General features: G+C 38.5%; 1 protein-coding gene across 6 annotated transcripts in view; it reads left to right on the plus strand.

Annotated features, from left to right (window-relative positions):
- The window catches only part of ULK4 (unc-51 like kinase 4), a 591,366-nt gene that overhangs the window by 20,773 nt on the left and 551,675 nt on the right, over nucleotides 1–18,918 (plus strand). For 5 of the 6 annotated variants that reach the window (XM_077865647.1, XM_077865651.1, XM_077865650.1 and 2 more), the window contains 8 exons: nucleotides 2,633–2,725; nucleotides 5,133–5,248; nucleotides 5,403–5,472; nucleotides 7,191–7,287; nucleotides 12,035–12,139; nucleotides 15,614–15,674; nucleotides 17,005–17,186; nucleotides 17,519–17,565. In XM_077865647.1, the coding sequence (XP_077721773.1) occupies nucleotides 2,633–2,725; nucleotides 5,133–5,248; nucleotides 5,403–5,472; nucleotides 7,191–7,287; nucleotides 12,035–12,139; nucleotides 15,614–15,674; nucleotides 17,005–17,186; nucleotides 17,519–17,565 (771 nt within the window). The remainder of the gene's footprint in view (nucleotides 1–2,632; nucleotides 2,726–5,132; nucleotides 5,249–5,402; nucleotides 5,473–7,190; nucleotides 7,288–12,034; nucleotides 12,140–15,613; nucleotides 15,675–17,004; nucleotides 17,187–17,518; nucleotides 17,566–18,918) is intronic. The other variant, XM_077865649.1, reaches the window with a different exon arrangement.

The following is an 18,918-nucleotide window of genomic DNA, read 5'->3' on the forward strand; positions in this document are numbered from 1 at the left end:
AATCCTCAAGCAGGCTCCTTGCTGAGCAAGGAGCCCAATGTGGGGCTTGATCCCAGTACCCTGAAATCATGAACTCGAGCTGAAATCAAGAGGCTGCTGCTTAACCGACTAAGCCACCCAGGGGCCCCTAACATACATGGTGATAATTAGTTTCAGATGTGCAGTATTAGTTCAGATTGATTGAACAATTCTGTACATCATCTGGTGCTCATCACAGGTGCACTCCTTCATCCCTATCACCCATTTGACCGCTCGCCCTCCCTGCACCCCCCTCTGGTAACCATCAGTTCTCTAGTTAAGAATCTGTTGCTTGGTTTGTTTCTCTTTCTCTCTCTCTGTTTGCAGGGTTTTTAATCATGAGGAAGTGTTAAAGTCCATTTCTCCTTTTATATATTAAATAGTTGCCTAGTAGGTTGACAGATTTTCTTGTAACTCCCGAATCCAAGAGGGGCATTCCCCGCCCCCCGCCCCCCCCCCCCCCCCCCCCCGCCATTGGGGATTTTAGGCTAAAACTGTCTTACACTATTGAACTGGGGATGATGCTATCAAGACAGTTAATGTAGTTATACTGAGTGGTATTTTAATGTGCTATGCTTTTTTGATAATCCTGTCGTAATGAGGGTATCAGGTGAGAAGGTAATAGGCGCAGTATGAATTTTCTGGGTTATAGTAATAGCAGAAAGTTAGAAATCACTGGAATGGGATAGCAGAGGGCAGGAGGGAGGTGGGGAGTCTGGAGGGTGTTTCCCTGGAGACGCGGACAAGAGCAACTGCTCTCTAGTTTGGATTCTGCCACTAGGTAACTGGGAGGTGGGGGAGTTAGGCAAGTGTTTGGGATCCCTGCTTCAGGGTGTAAATTTCATATAGCATATAAAAAAAAACTTCTCTAGCTTCATTAACATAGAGAAAAATTGCAGAAGGAAATGCTAATTCTCATGTAAGTTTTAGGACAAACCCCTTGTGCTTGAAATGGATGCCTTTAGGATCAGTATTATTTTGCTATGTCTTCCAGAAACCTTTTGATGGGATTCAAATATACTTAATTTAGAATTTGCATCCACATTTCTACATATTTACATCCCTGTACTGTATACTTCATTGCATAAATGATACCGCTCTATCACCTAGTTCTTTCTCTATGTCCAAGTCTTTTCAAATGGCTGCAGAATGTACACATGATAACCATAAGCCCAATAAACATTTAGAGTGCTTCTTGATTCAGAATATTATATAGGCTGTTACAGTAACAATCCTTTTGTGTATTTGTTAGTGTCCACTTAAGCAGTTAGCTCCTTTGGAGTTATTTCTGACAGTGGGGTTGGTGGCCAGAGGCTAAGAACATGAAAACAGTTTGATGCATTTGCTACATTCTTGGAATGTGTGCTGGTTTAGCAACCCTAGAGAGCCCTTTTCCTCCCGGTGTTACAATGGATTTTATTGACCTTATAAATATTTGCCAAACTGCCTGACAAAAAAGAAATTCCCATTTTTATTTCTCTGTTAGTGAGTTTTAAGAGCCCTTTATATAAAACGGATATTATAGGTGATTGCAGATTGTTTTTATTAATCATGTTTTAATTTTTATCAAAGTAGTTTTTAATTCTTTTTCTCTTTTCTTTTTTTTAAGTAGGCTCCATGCCCAGCATGGATCTCCACAACTCTGAAATCAAGACCTGAGCTGAGATGGAGAGTCAGATGCTTAACTGATTGAGCCACCCAGGCACCCCAAAGTTGTTTTTATTTCAATAGAGATCTTTTGAATCATCAAATTTTCTCTTTTGTTTTGAAATTTCAGTCAGGCTTAACCATTCTGAGTCTGATGATTATAACTAGAAGCATACTCTATTAGTAGTAAAAACTAATGCATTGAAAGTGTGGGTTTTAGATACAGCCTAAAGTCATTTTAATGTGGACAATCTAGCTAGATAACATTTTAGCTCCTGCACAGAAGTGTGACTCTGTAAAATCATGAGGCTAATTTTCTTATTTCTGAATGAAGTTCTAAAAATGAAGTCCCCAAAATGAAATGTATGAAGCAGGGAAGGTATGTAGACTAAAGGATGACAGAATTATAGATTGATAACATCTGATGTGTTTGCTTTAAAATTTTAAGCTAATTATAGATTCCTTTTATAGGCTACGTTTGAGAACCCAAAATGTTTTCATCAGGCTCTGTGGAATATGAACCCTGAGACTTCTAATATTTAGTTGTCAGACTCTTTAGTTCTGTACCATTTAAGGCTTCTGAATTATTTTTTTGTTGTTGCTAAGAGATTAATTGTATACTAAAATGAAAATAGGGACACTGGGATGACTCAGTTGGTCAAGCATCTGACATTTGGTTTCCGCTTAGGTCATGATCTCAAAGTCGTGGGATCAGGCTCTGAGTGGGTCTCCATGCCCAGTGGATAGTCTGCTTGAGATTCTCTTCCTCATTCTCTGTACCCATACACGCAGTCTCTTTCTCTCTAATAAATAAATTAAAAAGAAAGTATGAAAGAATTGCTGAGGTACATTCATATAGAGAAATTTATAAATCATAAAACCTAGTAGATGTATTTGGGACATGACTTGGCAATTATGCATGGTGAATCATGTTAAAATAGAACTTTAACATTTGTATTTTATTTAGATTAACTTGGGCGGGCCTACTGCAACATTCATTTTGGAAGAGTGCTTTCACTAGGAAAGATCGGGAATCAAGCACCGAGGATTCCAATGTCAGGTAGTATATAAGCTTATCTTTGTGTGGGGGCATGGTTATTAAATGATTGCACTGACTACTGTTCTGTCAATGCAGCATCAATGATATGACTTTCTCTGCTTACTAGGAGAAAATCAAACATTTGATTAAGCATTGCTTAAAGAGTTTATCCATGAATTTGATGTTCTCAATTTTGTTCATTTTCTGATCAGTTGTTTATTATCCAGTGAGTGATTTTAGTATGGTGGTCATTAGCTCTAAAAATGTAACACTTTCCACCTTGCCAAGCACACGGTAGGATCTCATTTACTCCTTTTGAGTTAGGTGTGGTTACACGATTTGCTTTGGCTAATGAAATGTGAACAGAAGTGATGTTCATTCTGTATAAAAAAATTTATGAGCCCCTGAGATTTGACACATTTCTTCCTCCTGATGAGGCACCTGCGACGAAAATGTCCAAATGGGGTTGCTGTCAAGCTAGGTCTTCAGTGACTGTGATGAGCGTAGCTTCCCTGCCAAGCCTTCAATGGCTGTGTATGTGATTGCGACAAAGTTAGGAGATTCTAAGCCACTGGGATTTGTGGGTTGTATATTACCAGAGCATACCCTAGTTCCTGTCTGATTCTGACTAATACATCTCATTTTTATTATGAACTCTTCTTAGCCCAGGACACCTACACAAGTGACCATATTAAGAACAAGGTGAGGGGGATCCCTGGGTGGCTCAGCGGTTTAGCGCCTGCCTTTGGCCCAGGGCGCGATCCTGGAGTCCCGGGATCGAGTCCCACATCGGGCTCCCGGCATGGAGCCTACTTCTCCTTCCTCCTGTGTCTCTGCCTCTCTCTCTCTCTCTATGTCTATCATAAATAAATAAATATTAAAAAAAAAAAAAAGAACAAGGTGAAAAGTAGTCGAATAAAGTTCTGCTAATTGACTTGGCTCCCCCTCCACTTATTTAGTGGTGAATAGTTGTCTGATTCTTGATTTTGATCTTGGCAAATTCGGTATATAGGAGAGAGAAGTCTGAATTCTATTTAAGGTCTCTCCCAAACTTGGGTTTCTCTGATGCAGTGAGTTTCAGCCATGTTCTCACCATTGTGTTAGGCTCTGTGGGGACTACAGAAAGCAGGGCTCTGGTCTCACTCCTCCAGCATCAGCAAGTCATAGAACACCTCTGACCTTAGTTTGTCATCTTCCTTTTTAAATCTATATGCCTTTGATTTCTTTTCTTGCCTTATTGCCCTTGCTAAGACTTTTTCAGTAAGATGTTGAATGAGGAGTGATGCAAGTGAACATCTTGCCCTGGTTTCTGTGTCTAGGATGAAAGCATTCAGCCTTTCACCATTAAGTATAATGCGCTGGAGGTTTGTGTAGCTGTTCCTTTTCACTTTGAATGAACATTCAATTTTGTCAAATGCCTTTTTGTATCAGTTGATAAGATCATATTGGTTTTCTTTAGCCTGATTATGGACTCCTACATAAATTGGTGGTATTCAAATATTGAGCCAGCCCTGCAATCCTGCAATAAACCCCACCTAGTCATGCTGTGTTATAATTTTTATGCCTTGCTGCAAGTGTTTGGGGCCAAGTGGCAGGAGGACAGCGAGATAGGAGAAAAAAGAACAACAGGGATTTGCATCCTGTTCTTGAGATCATAGCTGTTTGATTTTTTTTTTTTAAGATTTTATTTTTTATTTATTCATAGAGAGAGAGGCAGAGTCACAGGCAGAGGAGAAGCAGGCTCCATGCAGGGAGCCTGACATGGGACTCGATCCTGGGTCTCCAGGATCACACCCCCGGCTGCAGGCGGCGCTAAACCACTGTGCCACCATGGCTGCCCTCGCAGCTGTCTGATTAGAGAAGGTACCCCTCCCGCAGTTTTAGGCACTGGCTAGAAGCTGCTGCTCTCCTAGCTAGCTGCTGCAGGATTACCTGGAGGCTGGGACAGAGTAAAATGGAAAAAAGAAACAAAAACAAAAACAAAAGCCCCACCCAAACCAGGAGATTTCCCCTGCTTTGACCCTTAGAGATTCCCTTTCCTATTTCTTAGAACAGAAGTAAGTAGGAAGCTTCTCTTGGTGGCTCCTTTGGTCTGTACTTACTGCTTTTGAACTCAGGCCAGGCAATACTCAAAGAGGGGGAGAAAAGGGAGACTCATTGTTGGTTTATTGGTACTTTGAATTCTGGTTTCCTTCTTCAACCTAAGTGCTGCTGTTTATTTTTCAGGGATAAGGTCTATAAATTCAGTAGAATGCCTTAGATATAGTAAGTGCTCATTTTAGCTGCCTAATGACAATACTTTCCAACTCCATGGCTTTGCAAAATGTTATGTGTAATTTAATGATCTTTTCCCACCTCTTGGTCTACATAGAAAATTATAGAAAACTCAAAATAAATTTGACTGTGTTGGTTTTCTCTGGTTGAACAGCAAAAAAGTGATGGAGCATTCTGGGACGCGAGATTCCAAGGAGTTTTTGAAGCCTCCGAGTGGACAAGCCAAGGGGGAGAAGAGTGGTCAGCGACTAAGTCACTCTTTTAGACTAGGTGAGCTCTTGCTGGAGCATGTTTGTGCCCTTTAGGGTGCTGTTTCTGAGTGCTTCTAGTTTTTGTTACCATTCTCTTGAAATTCTGTCTGCATCCTCCTCTGCTCATGATATTTTTTATCCTTTATGGATAATATTTTTCTTTCTTGCCACAGAAAATCCATCTGAATTGCGGCCCAAAAGTACTGTTGGGGGTCAACCGAATGAATCCATGTTTCTACTCAGGTAGGTAAGATGACAGAGCCTAAGGAATCCATGGGACATGACAGTGAGGTCATCCCAAAGCATCTGTTATCCAGGTGCCAAACTATGTTAGAGATGAAGGATAGTGATGTGAATGTCAAATTTCGGGTTCAATCTCTGCTTTCAAAGTTACTGTTAAGTGCTGGCCAATGAAATGTTGATTTGGCTGTGCATTTTTTAAAAGTTTTTAACCAAACCACAATCTTTCCTATTCACAAGGTTTAAAACCTTTTCATTTTATACTTTCCCTTCAAATAGAATTGAATTTGAAATTTTAGCAGTTCAGCTTCTTTATTGGATAAAGACTTACAGGAAAGAGCAGATTATGTTTTTTTTTTTTTTTTAAATGTTTTATGTGTAGGCTTAAGTAATATTTGTTTAATGTAGTCATTGAAATAATTTTAAAAAGATCAGAATGGTATTTTAATATGATTAAGGCCAACGTGTTTAAAATTTTAGTAATGTGTGTTGTGTTTATAGTTTTAGTCATATACACAAATAGTTTTAATGACATAGGGGTTATAACAGTGAACTATAATTTCTTGACTTGTTTTACCCTACTTAAAGTATGTTAAATTTATCTACATAGATTCTAGATGTTTTAAGTTCAGTTTTAAAAAAACCTTTTTATAATCTTTGGCATGTTAAATAAGTACTTGTTCAATGAATGAATAAACAGATAAGTGAGAGGGAAGAATCCTGATATTTAGGAATTTGAAGGAATTCATTGAAAAAGACTCTAATGATCTGAGTCAAAGATTTTTTTTTTTTTATGTTAAAAAAAAATCAGAGACCCAAGAGTAATGGATTGACCCACAGAGTATGAGACCATTTTAAAGGGTAGGAGAAATCATTAAAAATAGACGCAGATTGGGAACCCTGGGTGGCGCAGCGGTTTAGCGCCTGCCTTTGGCCCGGGGCGTGATCCTGGAGACCCGGGATCGAATCCCACGTCGGGCTCCCGGTGCATGGAGCCTGCTTCTCCCTCTGCCTGTGTCTCTGCCTCTCTCTCTCTCTCTCTCTCTCTCTCTCTCTCTGTGTGTGTGTGACTATCATAAAAAAAAAAAAAAAAACATAGACGCAGATTATTACTTGTTTCTTAAATAGGTACCAAGATAATATTCCATTTAAAACGTTTTCTGGGGACACTTGGGTGGCTGAGTGGTTGAGCATCTGCCTTCGGCTCAGGTCATGATCCCGGGGTCCTGGGATAGAGTCCCACATCGGGCTCCCTTTGAGGAGCTTCTTCCTCTGTGTATGTCTCTGCCTCTCTGATTCTCATGATTAAATAAATAAAATCTTAAAAAAAGTTTTCTAAAATAAAATTGTAAATCTTTTCCATCCTTTGTAGAATGTCCAATCTATTTTATTATGTCAATCCTGATACCAGCAGACATTTAAAAAAATAATAAAATCAATGTTTTAAGGTTTCTAGTTAAAATAGAAGGTACTGTATATAACATAGGTTCTATAAATACAAGAAATAATAAATTAGCCAGGAAATTGCTTTAAAGACATTTACTGAAAAAGTGTTGGATAAACACAAATTTAGAGTTTAAATATATGAGATCATGTAGAATCTTTATATTCGACCAGTTTTTCTGTGAGATAGATGTCCGTCCACCGCCCCCCCCCACCCCGTAATAGTAAACAGTTAGTTTCTAAAATCTGAGTAGTATTGACTGGTCTGTATTTTCCAGTTCTCGTCCAACTCCAAGAACGAGCACTGCAGTGGGATTAAGTCCTGGTGAGGATATGATTCAACATTCACCACAGAAAACTTCTCCTTCAACCAAGGTGAGCAGAGAGGGGATTTTCCCTTTTTTTTTTCCCCCACATAAGATATAGAGAGGCAGAAGAATAATTGCCACGTTGATCTCCAAACTATGATTGAAACAACAAATTTTACAATTAAGTCCTCTTTGATCACTGGTTTTTCTGGTAAGTACTCTTAAGAGAGAATTGTTTCATAATTATTTCTTTGATAACAGCTTTCCTGAGATATGATTGACAACCCATGTAATTCACCCATTTGAAGTGTACAATTCAGGGCCTTTGAGCATATTCTGAGTCCTGCAGCCATCACCATGGTCAGTTTGAGAACACTCATCATCCCACAAAGAAACCCCACACCTATGAACAGTCACTCCTGTTTTCCCTCAATTAATTTCTCTTGCCTCTCACCTGGGAACCACTAATCTCTCTGTCTTTATAAATTTGTCTATTCTGGATATTGCATATAAATGAAATAACACAGTATGTGTTCTTTTGTGACTGGCTTTTTTCACCTAACATAATGTTTTCAAGATTCATCGAAATCATAGCATATATCAATCCATGTTCTTTTTTATTGCCAAAAGATAATCTGTTGTATATACTACATTTTATGTTTCCATTCACTGGTTGGTGGACATCTGGGTTGTTTCCACCTTGCGGCTATTGTGAATGGTGCTGCTGGGAATGTTGGTGTACATTATTTTGAGTGGATGTGTGTTTAATTTCTCTTTAACCCTGCAGGAGTATAATTGGGGCATCCTGTGGTAACTCTGTTTAATCTTTGAAGAACTGCCAAACTGTGTTCCAACATGGCTGGGCCATTTTATATTGTCTCCAGCAGTGTGTGAAGACTCTAGTTTTTATTCATCCCTAACAAGACTTGTTATTGTCTTTTTTCTAATTGTGATAAAATCTAATTTAGGTAAAATTTATCATTTAACTATTTTTAAGTGTACAGTTCTGTGGCATTAAGTGTATTCCCGTTTTTGTGCAGCTGTTACCACCATCCAGAACATTTTCATCATCCCAAACTGAGACTGTGTTTAGTGTACCCACTAAACAATCATTCCCCATATCCCTTTCCTCCCAGCCCCAGTAGCCATGATTCTCCTTTCTGTCTCTGTTTATTTGCCTAGTAGTCTCATAAAAGTGGAACCGTAAAATATTTGCTCTTTTGTGTCTGGCTTATTATACTCAGCATATCTTCAAGGTCTATCCATGTTGTAGCATGTGTCAGAATTTCATTCCTTTTTAAGGCTGAATAATATTCCATTGTGTGTGTAATACCACATTTTGTTTATCCATTCATCCATCTTTGGACATTCTGTTTGCTTTAATGTTTGGGCTGTTGTGAGTAATGCTGCATTATAGCCATACTGGGGTGTGTGAAAATATATCTAGTTTTGATTTGTATTTCTTTCTTTTTTTTTTTTTAAATCTTTATTTATTTATGACAGTCACACACACACACAGAGAGGCAGAGACATAGGCAGAGGGAGAAGCAGACTCCATGCACCGGGAGCCCGACGTGGGATTCGATCCCGGGTCTCCAGGATCACGCCCCGGGCCAAAGGCAGGCGCCAAACCGCTGCGCCACCCAGGGATCCCCTTGATTTGTATTTCTGATTGTTAATTACGTTGAGCATCTTTACATATGCTTTCGGACCATTTGTATATTTCCTTTGAAAGAATTCAAATCTTTACCTGGTTTTTGAGTTGTAGGAATTCTTTATGTATTCTGGGTATGTGACTTGGTGGTGGTGTCCTTTGAAGTACAATTTTAATTGTGACGTAGTTCATATTTGTGTGTGCGTGTTTGTTGTTGCATTGTAGTTGTCTTGGCATTCTTGTTGACTAGCAATTTAAAGGTGAGGTTTATTTCTGGATTCTCTAGTCTGTTGATCTATGCATCTTTTCTCATGGTGGTAGTACAGTAACTGGTTAGTTTGTGTGTGTGTGTGTGTGTGTGTGTGTGTGTGTGTGTTTTAAAGAGAGGTCACGAGGAGGGGGAAGGCAGGAGATGGGGGGAGGGTGGAAGGGAGAGAGAGAATCCCAAGCAGGCTTCATGCCCAGCACAGAGTTCAGCGCAGGGCTTGATTTTATAACTCTGAGATCATGACATGAGCTGAAATCAAGAGTTGGACACTTAACCAACTGAGCCACACAGATGCCCTGATAATTTTTTTTAAAAGTAGATTCCACACCCAACATGGAGCCCAATGTGGGGCTTGAACTCATGACCCAGAGATCAAGACCTGAGCTGAGATCAGGAGTCAGGTGCTTAACCAACTGTGCCACTCAGGCACCCCTAGCTAGCCATTCTTGATCCTTGCAGTTTTAAGTAAGTTTTGAAGTTAGGAGGTATGATTCTCCCAACTTTGTTCTTTTTCAAGATGGTTTTGGCCATCCTGGGTCCCTTGCATTTCCATGTGAATTTTAGGATCAGTTTGCATGCTTCTGTAAAGAAGCCAATTGGGGATCCCTGGGTGGCGCAGCGGTTTGGCGCCTGCCTTTGGCCCAGGGCGCGATCCTGGAGACCCGGGATCGAATCCCATATCAGGCTCCCGATGCATGGAGCCTGCTTCTCCCTCTGCCTGTGTCTCTGCCTCTCTCTCTCTCTCTCTCTGTGACTATCATAAGTAAATAAATAAAAAAATTAAAAAAAAACTATTAAAAAAAATAAAGAAGCCAATTGGATTGTGATAGCAATGATGTTGAATCTATGGGTCAATTTGAGAGGAGTATTGCTATTTTAACAATGGAAAGTTTTCCTCCATGAATGTGGAATGTCTTTCTATTTGTTTAGGTCTTTAATTTTTTTCAGTCATTTGTTTTTGAATGCAGAGATATTTTGAATTAAAGTTTTTCCAAGTTACTATATTTAGTCTTGAGAGAGAGAATTGCTTTCATTTGTTTCTGTAACTTTTATGTAATGTGAAATGCATTTAGGTTGCATGAAACTTATTTCTGCATTGAAATATAAATGTGTTATAATAAAATCTCATTCTAATTAGTTCTATGTGAGATAGAAAATCAATATAAAAGTAAAAAATGCATTTTGAAATGTTAGAGATATTAAATCTCTTCTGGCACGTGGTTATTGTAGATGAGTGCACTTAATAATTTTATTGAGAATATTCAAGCAGTAATGATAGAAGTACTACATAAGAGTTTATCTTTTATAATTTAAGTGATACCTTTTAATTCAATTACAATTTTTTTTAAAGATTTGACAGCAGAAGCAGGGGCTGGGTGGCAGGCAGGAGGAGAGGGAAAGGGAGAAGCACGCTCTCCATTGAGCAAGGAACCGGAGGTGGGGCTCAATCTCAGGATTATGACCTGAGCTGAAGGCAGATGCTTAACTGAACCACACAGATGCCCTACAGAACTTTTATATTAATTGTAGGAAACTTGGAAACTGTACAATAGAACAAAAAATAAAAACTACTTCTAATTTAATTACCCAAAGGAACCACTGGTTACTTTTTTTTTTTTTTTTAAGATTTTATGTATTTATTTATGAGAGTCAGAGAGACAGGCAGAGACAAAGGCAGAGGGAGAAGCAGGCTCCATGCAGGGAGCCTGATGCGAGACTCCATCCCAGGACTTCCGGATCGCACCCTGGGCCAAAGGCAGATGCTAAACCGCTGAGCCACCCAGGAATCCCCGTATTTCATTTTTATAATCTGTTATCTATCCATGCATTTTGTTTATATATAGGAAATTAATTTTCACCTATAAATTTCTGATTGGTCTACTTGATTCTTTTTTTGTGTATTTTTTTAATTGGGGTCTACTTGATTCTTATACTAGTTTAATGTAAGAATATAATTTAAGTCATTCATGTTGGCCTTTCTTTGAAGTTTTTCTATCTTGAATATCTATGCCTTTAAGCATTAAAATTTTTCTTTTACAATGTTGCCCTGTACTTTTAATGTATTTTTTCCTATGTCCATTTTCTAAGTTGTGAAGGGGGTGGTCTTGGTTTCCAGGAACTTTATTAGCTAATTATTTTAATCCTTTATTCATGCTTCTGCCTCAGTTTTGGATAATTTCCTCATTTTTTATTTCACTGATTTGTTTTTTTGTTTTGTTCAGTCTGCTGGTCAGTGTTTCAATGGAAATTCCTAATGCATAAATCCGTTTTTTTTTTTTTTTTTGTCTAATGTGAAATCCTGAGGCATACTACTAGGAATGAGAGTTCTGTTTGCTGTTCAAGTAGAGCACAAAGAAACATCTCAAAGGAGTAACTGATGGCAAATATCTGGTTACTCATTTTCATTATGTGTTAACTCTAGCTTTATAAAGATGGAAGTGTGGAACACTTAGGTAACAGGTTAGTACTTAACCCTGAAATTCTTCTATGGTGTAATTTTAACTTTGTATTGAATATTCTATAAAGGAGAATAAAGGAATGACCAAAACCATGCTGGTAATTGAAAAACCAGTTTGCCTCATCATAGCTTAGAACTCAGACTATAGAAGACCTGTTTTCTGGTTCTACCTGCCCTCTGTGGTAAACACGAATAAGTCAGTTACTTTGAGCTTTGTGTTTTCCTTCTGTAAAAACAGGAATGATGATACATATGACTGAGGATTTTTGTGAAGATCAAAGAAGACTGTGAAAGTGTATCGAATAGCAAAATGAGGTGCACTGATCTAGGTGACCCTTCCAGTACTGTTCTACTCAACATCTTATTATCTCAATTTAATTTAAAAGCTCTTCACTAATCATAGAAACAAAGCCTCATTTTTGTTCTTGTTTCAGATTACAAGTGAACACCTGAGTCAGCAGGACCTGGAATCCCAGATGAGAAAGCTTATCTACATGGACTCTGATCTTGTTGTCACCCCAATTATCGATAACCCAAAGGTGTGGAAAGATGCTCTGACAGATGAGGGCTGAGCTTTAGACTTTGCTGAGAGCCGAAATCCTGGTGGTTTTTTTCATTCCAAATCTTCTTTGCTGTTCCTCATGTCTGCTTTTATGTCATTTGTGCCACAGTGTCTACATTTCTCATGCCCATCCTGTCTGCACCCTTCTCCTCTTCCTGCATTGTTTTCTGCTTCACTGAGTGGTGAGTTTCTTCCTCTCCTGCATCAGCTCTGCCTCCTCTCCATGCATGGGCTTCTAGACCTCAGACCTTAGTCCTTAGTCCCTTCGTTTCTTCATACATACTTGAGTGAATTTCTCCAAACACTCTTGTTGTGGATGTGTTATGAAAGCACATGTGAGTGAGGACTGCTCCCCTGGCTGGGGTGGGTAGGCAGGCACACAGAGACCATACCCTCTCACAGTGCTTGCACCACAGGCCAGATGGTGGAGAGACACTGGGAGGTTGGGGAGGCATGATTCACAGGTGCATTTCATATCCAGGGAGATTTTTGTGGCTTCATGTCATTTGGAATGTACTACTGTATTACTAGGGGATGATGAGTAGTCTCTTTAAGAAGAAGTAATTTCTCAGTTCCTCTGTACTACCTATTCTGTATTTTAATTTTCTTTTTTTAAATGTCTTTTTCTGTTTTAAATTATGCCCATTTTTACTCATCTCATTGGGGAACATTACTATAATTTAGAACAAATGGGTTTTTGGATGCATATTTACTAGATAGACAAAATTTTACAATAGATTACCCAGCTATTTTTCATAATGGAGCTAATTCTTTTTATGAGTTCAGATATCTGGCAGAGTAATTGTATATCATGCTAATTTAATGTGTAAACTGTCATTTACCCAGTGGATCTTCTAAGAACAGTTGGTAAGATCTTTTGACCATATTCTTTTCTGTTTCTTTTATGACCATACTTAATTGTTTTAAGGAAGCCTTATTAGAAATTTTTTTTAACTTCTAATTTTAGACCTACAGAGAAGGTTAAAAAATAGTAGAGTTCCTGTATGGTTTTTACCCAGCTTCTCTTAATGTTAGCATCTTATAGGACCATAGAATGGTTAGCAGAGTCAGGGCATTAACACTGGTACAGTGCAATTAACTAAATTACCAAATTTATTGGAATTTTACCAGTTGTACCACTGATGTCCTTTATCTGTTCTAGGGTTTCTTGTTACAGTTTGTTAGTAGGCCTCCTTTTTCTCCTACCAGCTATCCTTTTCTTTCATGGCCTTGTTGTAATTTTTCAGTCTTTTCTTGGCTTTCATGACCTTGACATTTTGAAGAGTACTGGTCAGGTATTCTGGGGAATGTCACTCAAGCTGGGTTTGCTAAGTGTTTCTTATGATTAGTATGTATGAGGTTATGCATTTTTGGCAAGAATACTACTAAGCTTTTTAAAAATGCTCTGTAGAGAGGTTTTGGAGAATTTAGATATAAATATCATAGTTGATCTTTTAAACTAAAAGTCTCAGGATGAAGGTACCCTGGCTGTTCCAAACTTAGGGATCCAACTACCTGTTTTTTTCCCCCACTTTCTTAAAAAAAAAAACAAAAAACAACAAAACAATTGTGTGCTTTCCTGTTCATGCCTTTTTACAGCTTCCTGAAGTGGTGTGTTTTCTAATTCAACTTGAGTGAAGTTCTTACCATTCTTTCTTTATTTATTTTTTAAAAATTTTTATTTATTTATGATAGAGAGAGAGAGAGAGAGAGAGAGAGAGGCAGAGACACAGGCAGAGGGAGAAGCAGGCTCCATGTACCGGGAGCCCGACATGGGACTTGATCCCGGGTCTCCAGGATTGGGCCCTGGGCCAAAGGCAGGTGCTAAACCACTGTGCCACCCAGAGAACCCCCTTACCATTCTTTAAAACTTCAATCTCCTTCTAGCTCTTCTGTAAACCATGTTAGCCTCAAGTGCTTGCCACATTCAAATTTTTTAGAAAAATTTCTCTTTGTAAAATGTTCCATCTATAATTATATCCTGCCCATTTTGTATTGCTCAGTATTGGTGTTTTTGTTTTAACACCTTTTGTTTTATCTTTCCAACCAGAGTATCAGCTCTCTGACCATTGGATTGTGTCTTATATCTTGGTATTCCCCCTTAGCACTTAGCATACTGCCTCACCCTCTCAGGTATCCAATAAGTATTTGGTAAATGACTAAATTTCTAACCTAGAGATTGGTTAAGGTTAAGAGTAAACCAGGATCCCTGGGTGGCGCAGCGGTTTGGCGCCTGCCTTTGGCTCAGGGCGCGATCCTGGAGACCCGGGATCGAATCCCACGTCGGGCTCCCGGTGCGTGGAGCCTGCTTCTCCCTCTGCCTGTGTCTCTGCCTCTCTCTCTCTCTCTGTGACTATCATAAATTAAAAAAAAAAAAAAAAAAAGTAAACCAAGGTAAAGCGCTGCTGCTTCTTTTTTTTTTTTTTTTAAGATTTTTATTTATTTGACAGAGAGCGTGAGAGCACAAGCAGGAGGAGCAGCAGGGAGAGGGAGAAGTAGGTTCCCTGCTGAGAAGACAGCCCATGGGGGGTGGGGGGCTTGATCCCAGGACTCTGGGATCATGGCCTGAGCTGAAGGCAGATGCTTAACCAACTAAACCACCCAGGTGCCCCTTTTTCAGGGGTGAAAAAGTGCTTCTTTTTCAATGACACTTTATTTTATTGCAGATATCACTTGAAATTATTTTTTAAAAATTTATTTATTTAAAGTAAACTCTACCCCCAGTGTGGGGTTTGAACTCATGACCCAGAGATCAAGAGTCTGCTTTACTGCCTGAGCCAGCCAGGTGCCCTGAAATGATTTTTATAAATTATTTTCTGTGTTTGTTTGTTTGTTTATTTATTTATTTAGAAAAAATTTTATTTATTTATTTGAGAGAGTGACAGAGCAAGCATGAACAAGGTGGTGGGGAGATGGGCAGAGGGAGAGGGAGAAGCAGACTCCCCTCTGAGCAGGAAGCTGATGCGGGGCTTGATCCCAGGACCCTGGGATCATGACCTGAGCTGAAGGCAGATGCTCAACCACCTGAGCCACCCAGGTGTCCCGAGTGTGTATTTTATTTTATTTTTTAATTTTAACTTTTTAAAACTTTTTTAAAAAAATTTATTTATGATAGAGAGAGAGAGAGAAAGAGAGAGAGAGGCAGAGACATAGGCAGAGGGAGAAGCAGGCTCCACGCACCGGGAGCCCGACGTGGGATTCGATCTCGGGTCTCCAGGATCGCGCCCTGGGCCAAAGGCAGGCACTAAACCACTGCGCCACCCAGGGATCCCTGTTTGTGTATTTTAATCTGAAGGGCAGTGTTTAATTCTTTTTAGTGACAAATTTTCAGTGATTTTTTTTTTTTTCTGTCCCAATGGATTTATAATCTGGAAATACGAAATTTTATCAGGAGATCGGTATCTGTCTCAAAAGGTGTCTTAAAAGATTTTGTTGTTTTTTTCAACCACAGATAATGAAACAACCACCAATTAAATTTGATCCAAAGATACTGCATCTACCGGCACATTCAGGTAGGATTCTAGAAGCCTTGTCAAACACATAGACTCTTGGAAGGTACATACAAATAAGAAATTTAATAGCAAATGGAATATCTCCCTTATTGAACAGCTGAGGTCCTGTTTTCTTGCAAATTGGCTATATCCTTGGGGAGGTGCTGTGCACAATATAAATGACCGGTAATCCATTTATGCCAGCCTTTCACCTTAGCTGCGCCTGGGCTGCCCTGTACCCTTAGGGGAGTGAAAGTTCGTGTAAAGCTGGATGGGCTCTTCTCTTGCCCTTCCCCCTTGTAGAGTCCATTGAATTTCCAACATTTATGGTGCTCCTATAGGTAAAGAGGGCTGGAGACCATAATGAAGAAATGAGATTCTACTCCAGGAGTGGGGCAGTTGACATTGGGGGTCAGATGGTTCTTTTGTGGGGATGGCGTGGGAATGGAGACACTTCAAGGATAATTGTTACGTTTCCTTTCGCCTAATGGGAAGTCGTATTTGGGACAAACAGAAATTGTTTTATGCCTTAAATTTTGATGTATTTTCTTTGATAAAATCTATTTTGTGCTGTTAAGCTAGATCCAGAAAAACTTTGTCATCGTAGCTAGACTATAATCTAGGATTTAAAATCAAATCAAAGTAAATTCAAAATAAAATATACTCAAATTTAAACAAACTGTGCCAAGTAGAACCACTATTCATGAAAACCTTAGAGGATTATTATCTCAAAATAAACTTTCCGATTTTCCCTTTACTTTGAGTTATTTTAGGAAATTATTATTACAGCTTATTTTGTTTAAAGATAGAAATTAGATGAAACTGTTATTTTTGGATGGCATCTCATTGCCCAGTTTTTGTTTTCTATTTGTAGAGGGTTGAACTTGGACCTCCCACATGACTTCAGCTGCCACATTAACCTGTTACACTTAACAATAATTTCATTGGAACCTTTGAACAACTGCATGATTCTTGGCTTTTCCAATATCCTAAGGCTAGATAGCTTTATACAGTGGCTCTCTTGCTTTTTTGTAATATGATTTTATTTAGCTTGATATTTTGTTAGATTCTAGGTTGTAGGCTGATTCTCCTGTAGGCGTCTTTTTTGTGTATAGTATTCCATCACATAGAGAAAAAGTTTCCATGAATAGAAAAAGAGGAATCCAGAAGAGTAAGTAAAAGTAGTGTCATCTTTGGAGGACTTTTTGGTTTTGATGTTGTAAAGTTAGGATTTTCTTTGTCCTCCTCTCAGCTATTGAAATTCTCTGTTCTGTTTTATTTCTTTTGTAATGTTTTTGGCTTTTTTTTTTTTAACATGATACCCACTTTTAATATTTTCTTTCCTCTCCAGTAGATAAATTAGTATTTCTGAAAGACCAAGATTGGAATGAGTTTTTGCAGCAGGTGTGCTCACAGATTGATTCCACTGAGAAGAGCATGGGGGCCTCTCGAGCCAAGCTGAATCTCCTTTGCTATCTGTGTGTTTTGGCTGGACACCGGGAGGTGGCCACCCGGCTCCTTCATTCCCCACTGGTAGGAAGTTCAGTTGTAAAGTCTCATTTCGTGGTCCTTGCAGCATGCCTTTTGCACGTGACTCTTGTACTTCTGCTGAGATTAGAACATTAGTGCAAAAATACTAATTTGATGTAATTACCGTGGAAAAAAAATGTATCAAGATAATAGGTTTACCAAAATTATTCTGTTTAATCCTTGTGTCCAAAAGCAGTTGAGTACACAGTGATTTTGAACTTATTTTGTTGTTTCCTCATAAAGGAGTCACATTTCAGTTGTAGACAGGTCAGATGTGTTAATCACTTTCTATGTCATTTCATGAATGAAATGTACATCTTATTGTTTTATTTTAGTTCCAATTGCTAATCCAGCACTTGCGAATAGCTCCAAACTGGGATATGTAAGTAACATTTATATTTTAATAAATTATTATTTGTTGAATAATTACAACATACATGTTTATAAAACACATTATTCTGAATACTTCTATACTTAAATAATAATTACTCTGAATCTGAGGCAATCAGGCAAGTCATAGGCATCCCAACTGTAAATTTAAAAAGATTTCAAAATAGGCCTTATAGTATTATTATGAATATAAGTCTAGGATTATATAAACTATATCTGGGAACTTTGTTACTGTGCTTCTTTTGAGTATTCTTGACCAAACAATCCCTGTCTTCTAGTTTTGCTTCCTATGTTTTCTCTTGCGATTACTTCTTTCCCTTAGGTGATACTTGAATAAAATAACATCCTTCTGATGTTATTTAAAATCTAATGGGATTATGCTGTGTAAATTCCTGATGGAAGGATGTGTACTTGCTTCTTATACAGGCAGTGTACCATGGTGAAAAGCACATTAGATGAAGTGTTAGAAGGCTCTGGGTGCCAGTGAGACCAGGCCAGAAGATTACTTCTTTTTGAGTCTCAGCTTCCTGGGGAGTCTGTGTAGGATGATAAAATTCAATGGATTTCTGATTCAGACATCTGCCTGCTGGGCAAATTGCCTTAAGTGCTGAGCCTCAGTTTCCTCAACTGTAAAATGGGAATGGTGTATCTACCTCATAGATGTTTGTTAATAAAATTTGAGCAAGATAAGTGTATCAAATACCTTGCTTGGTGCCTGATTCTTACTGGTAGGTAGTATATGTTGGGCCAGGGAGATTATAGTGGTTGTACTTGGTATTATCAAGCCTGCTTATCTTGTATTATTGTTAGGGAAGCATATGGCAACATAAAGGTGAAAGGGTTTTTGTGAAATGTGGGAATGGCAATTATTCTTCACTGGCAACATTTGGGAGAAATGAGGTATTCACAAAATGCTCTTTTGAATAATTTTTGTTATAGATCTCCTAAGATATATAATTTTGTTATATATCTTCTTTACTTCCCCAAGATAAAACCTGGCATTGCAAATAGGGTTTTTAAGTAATTTTTGGGCATGTAAAACTTTGAGAAGTTTTATGGTGTGCTCAATAAAAAGAAAGCAACAAAACCTAACACTTCAGCTGGAATTTATATCCTTGAATGGGGTGCCCCCTGCTGACTTGTAAAAATAGATATTTTTAGATTAAAGTTTAACTGTAAAATAGCTTGTGTTTGAGGAAAATGATAAGTAATAAGGTAGACAAATCCTCTGCTTGGAACCTTCTTTTATTGTCTTCTCCATTCAAATACTATTTCTTCCAGTGAGGCCATCTCTGACCCAGGTCATATCATCTTAATAGCATGTAATGGTTCTCAATTTAGCTGG

The sequence above is a fragment of the Canis aureus genome, chromosome 22, assembly GCF_053574225.1.
Source record: "Canis aureus isolate CA01 chromosome 22, VMU_Caureus_v.1.0, whole genome shotgun sequence".
NCBI lineage: Eukaryota > Metazoa > Chordata > Mammalia > Carnivora > Canidae > Canis > Canis aureus.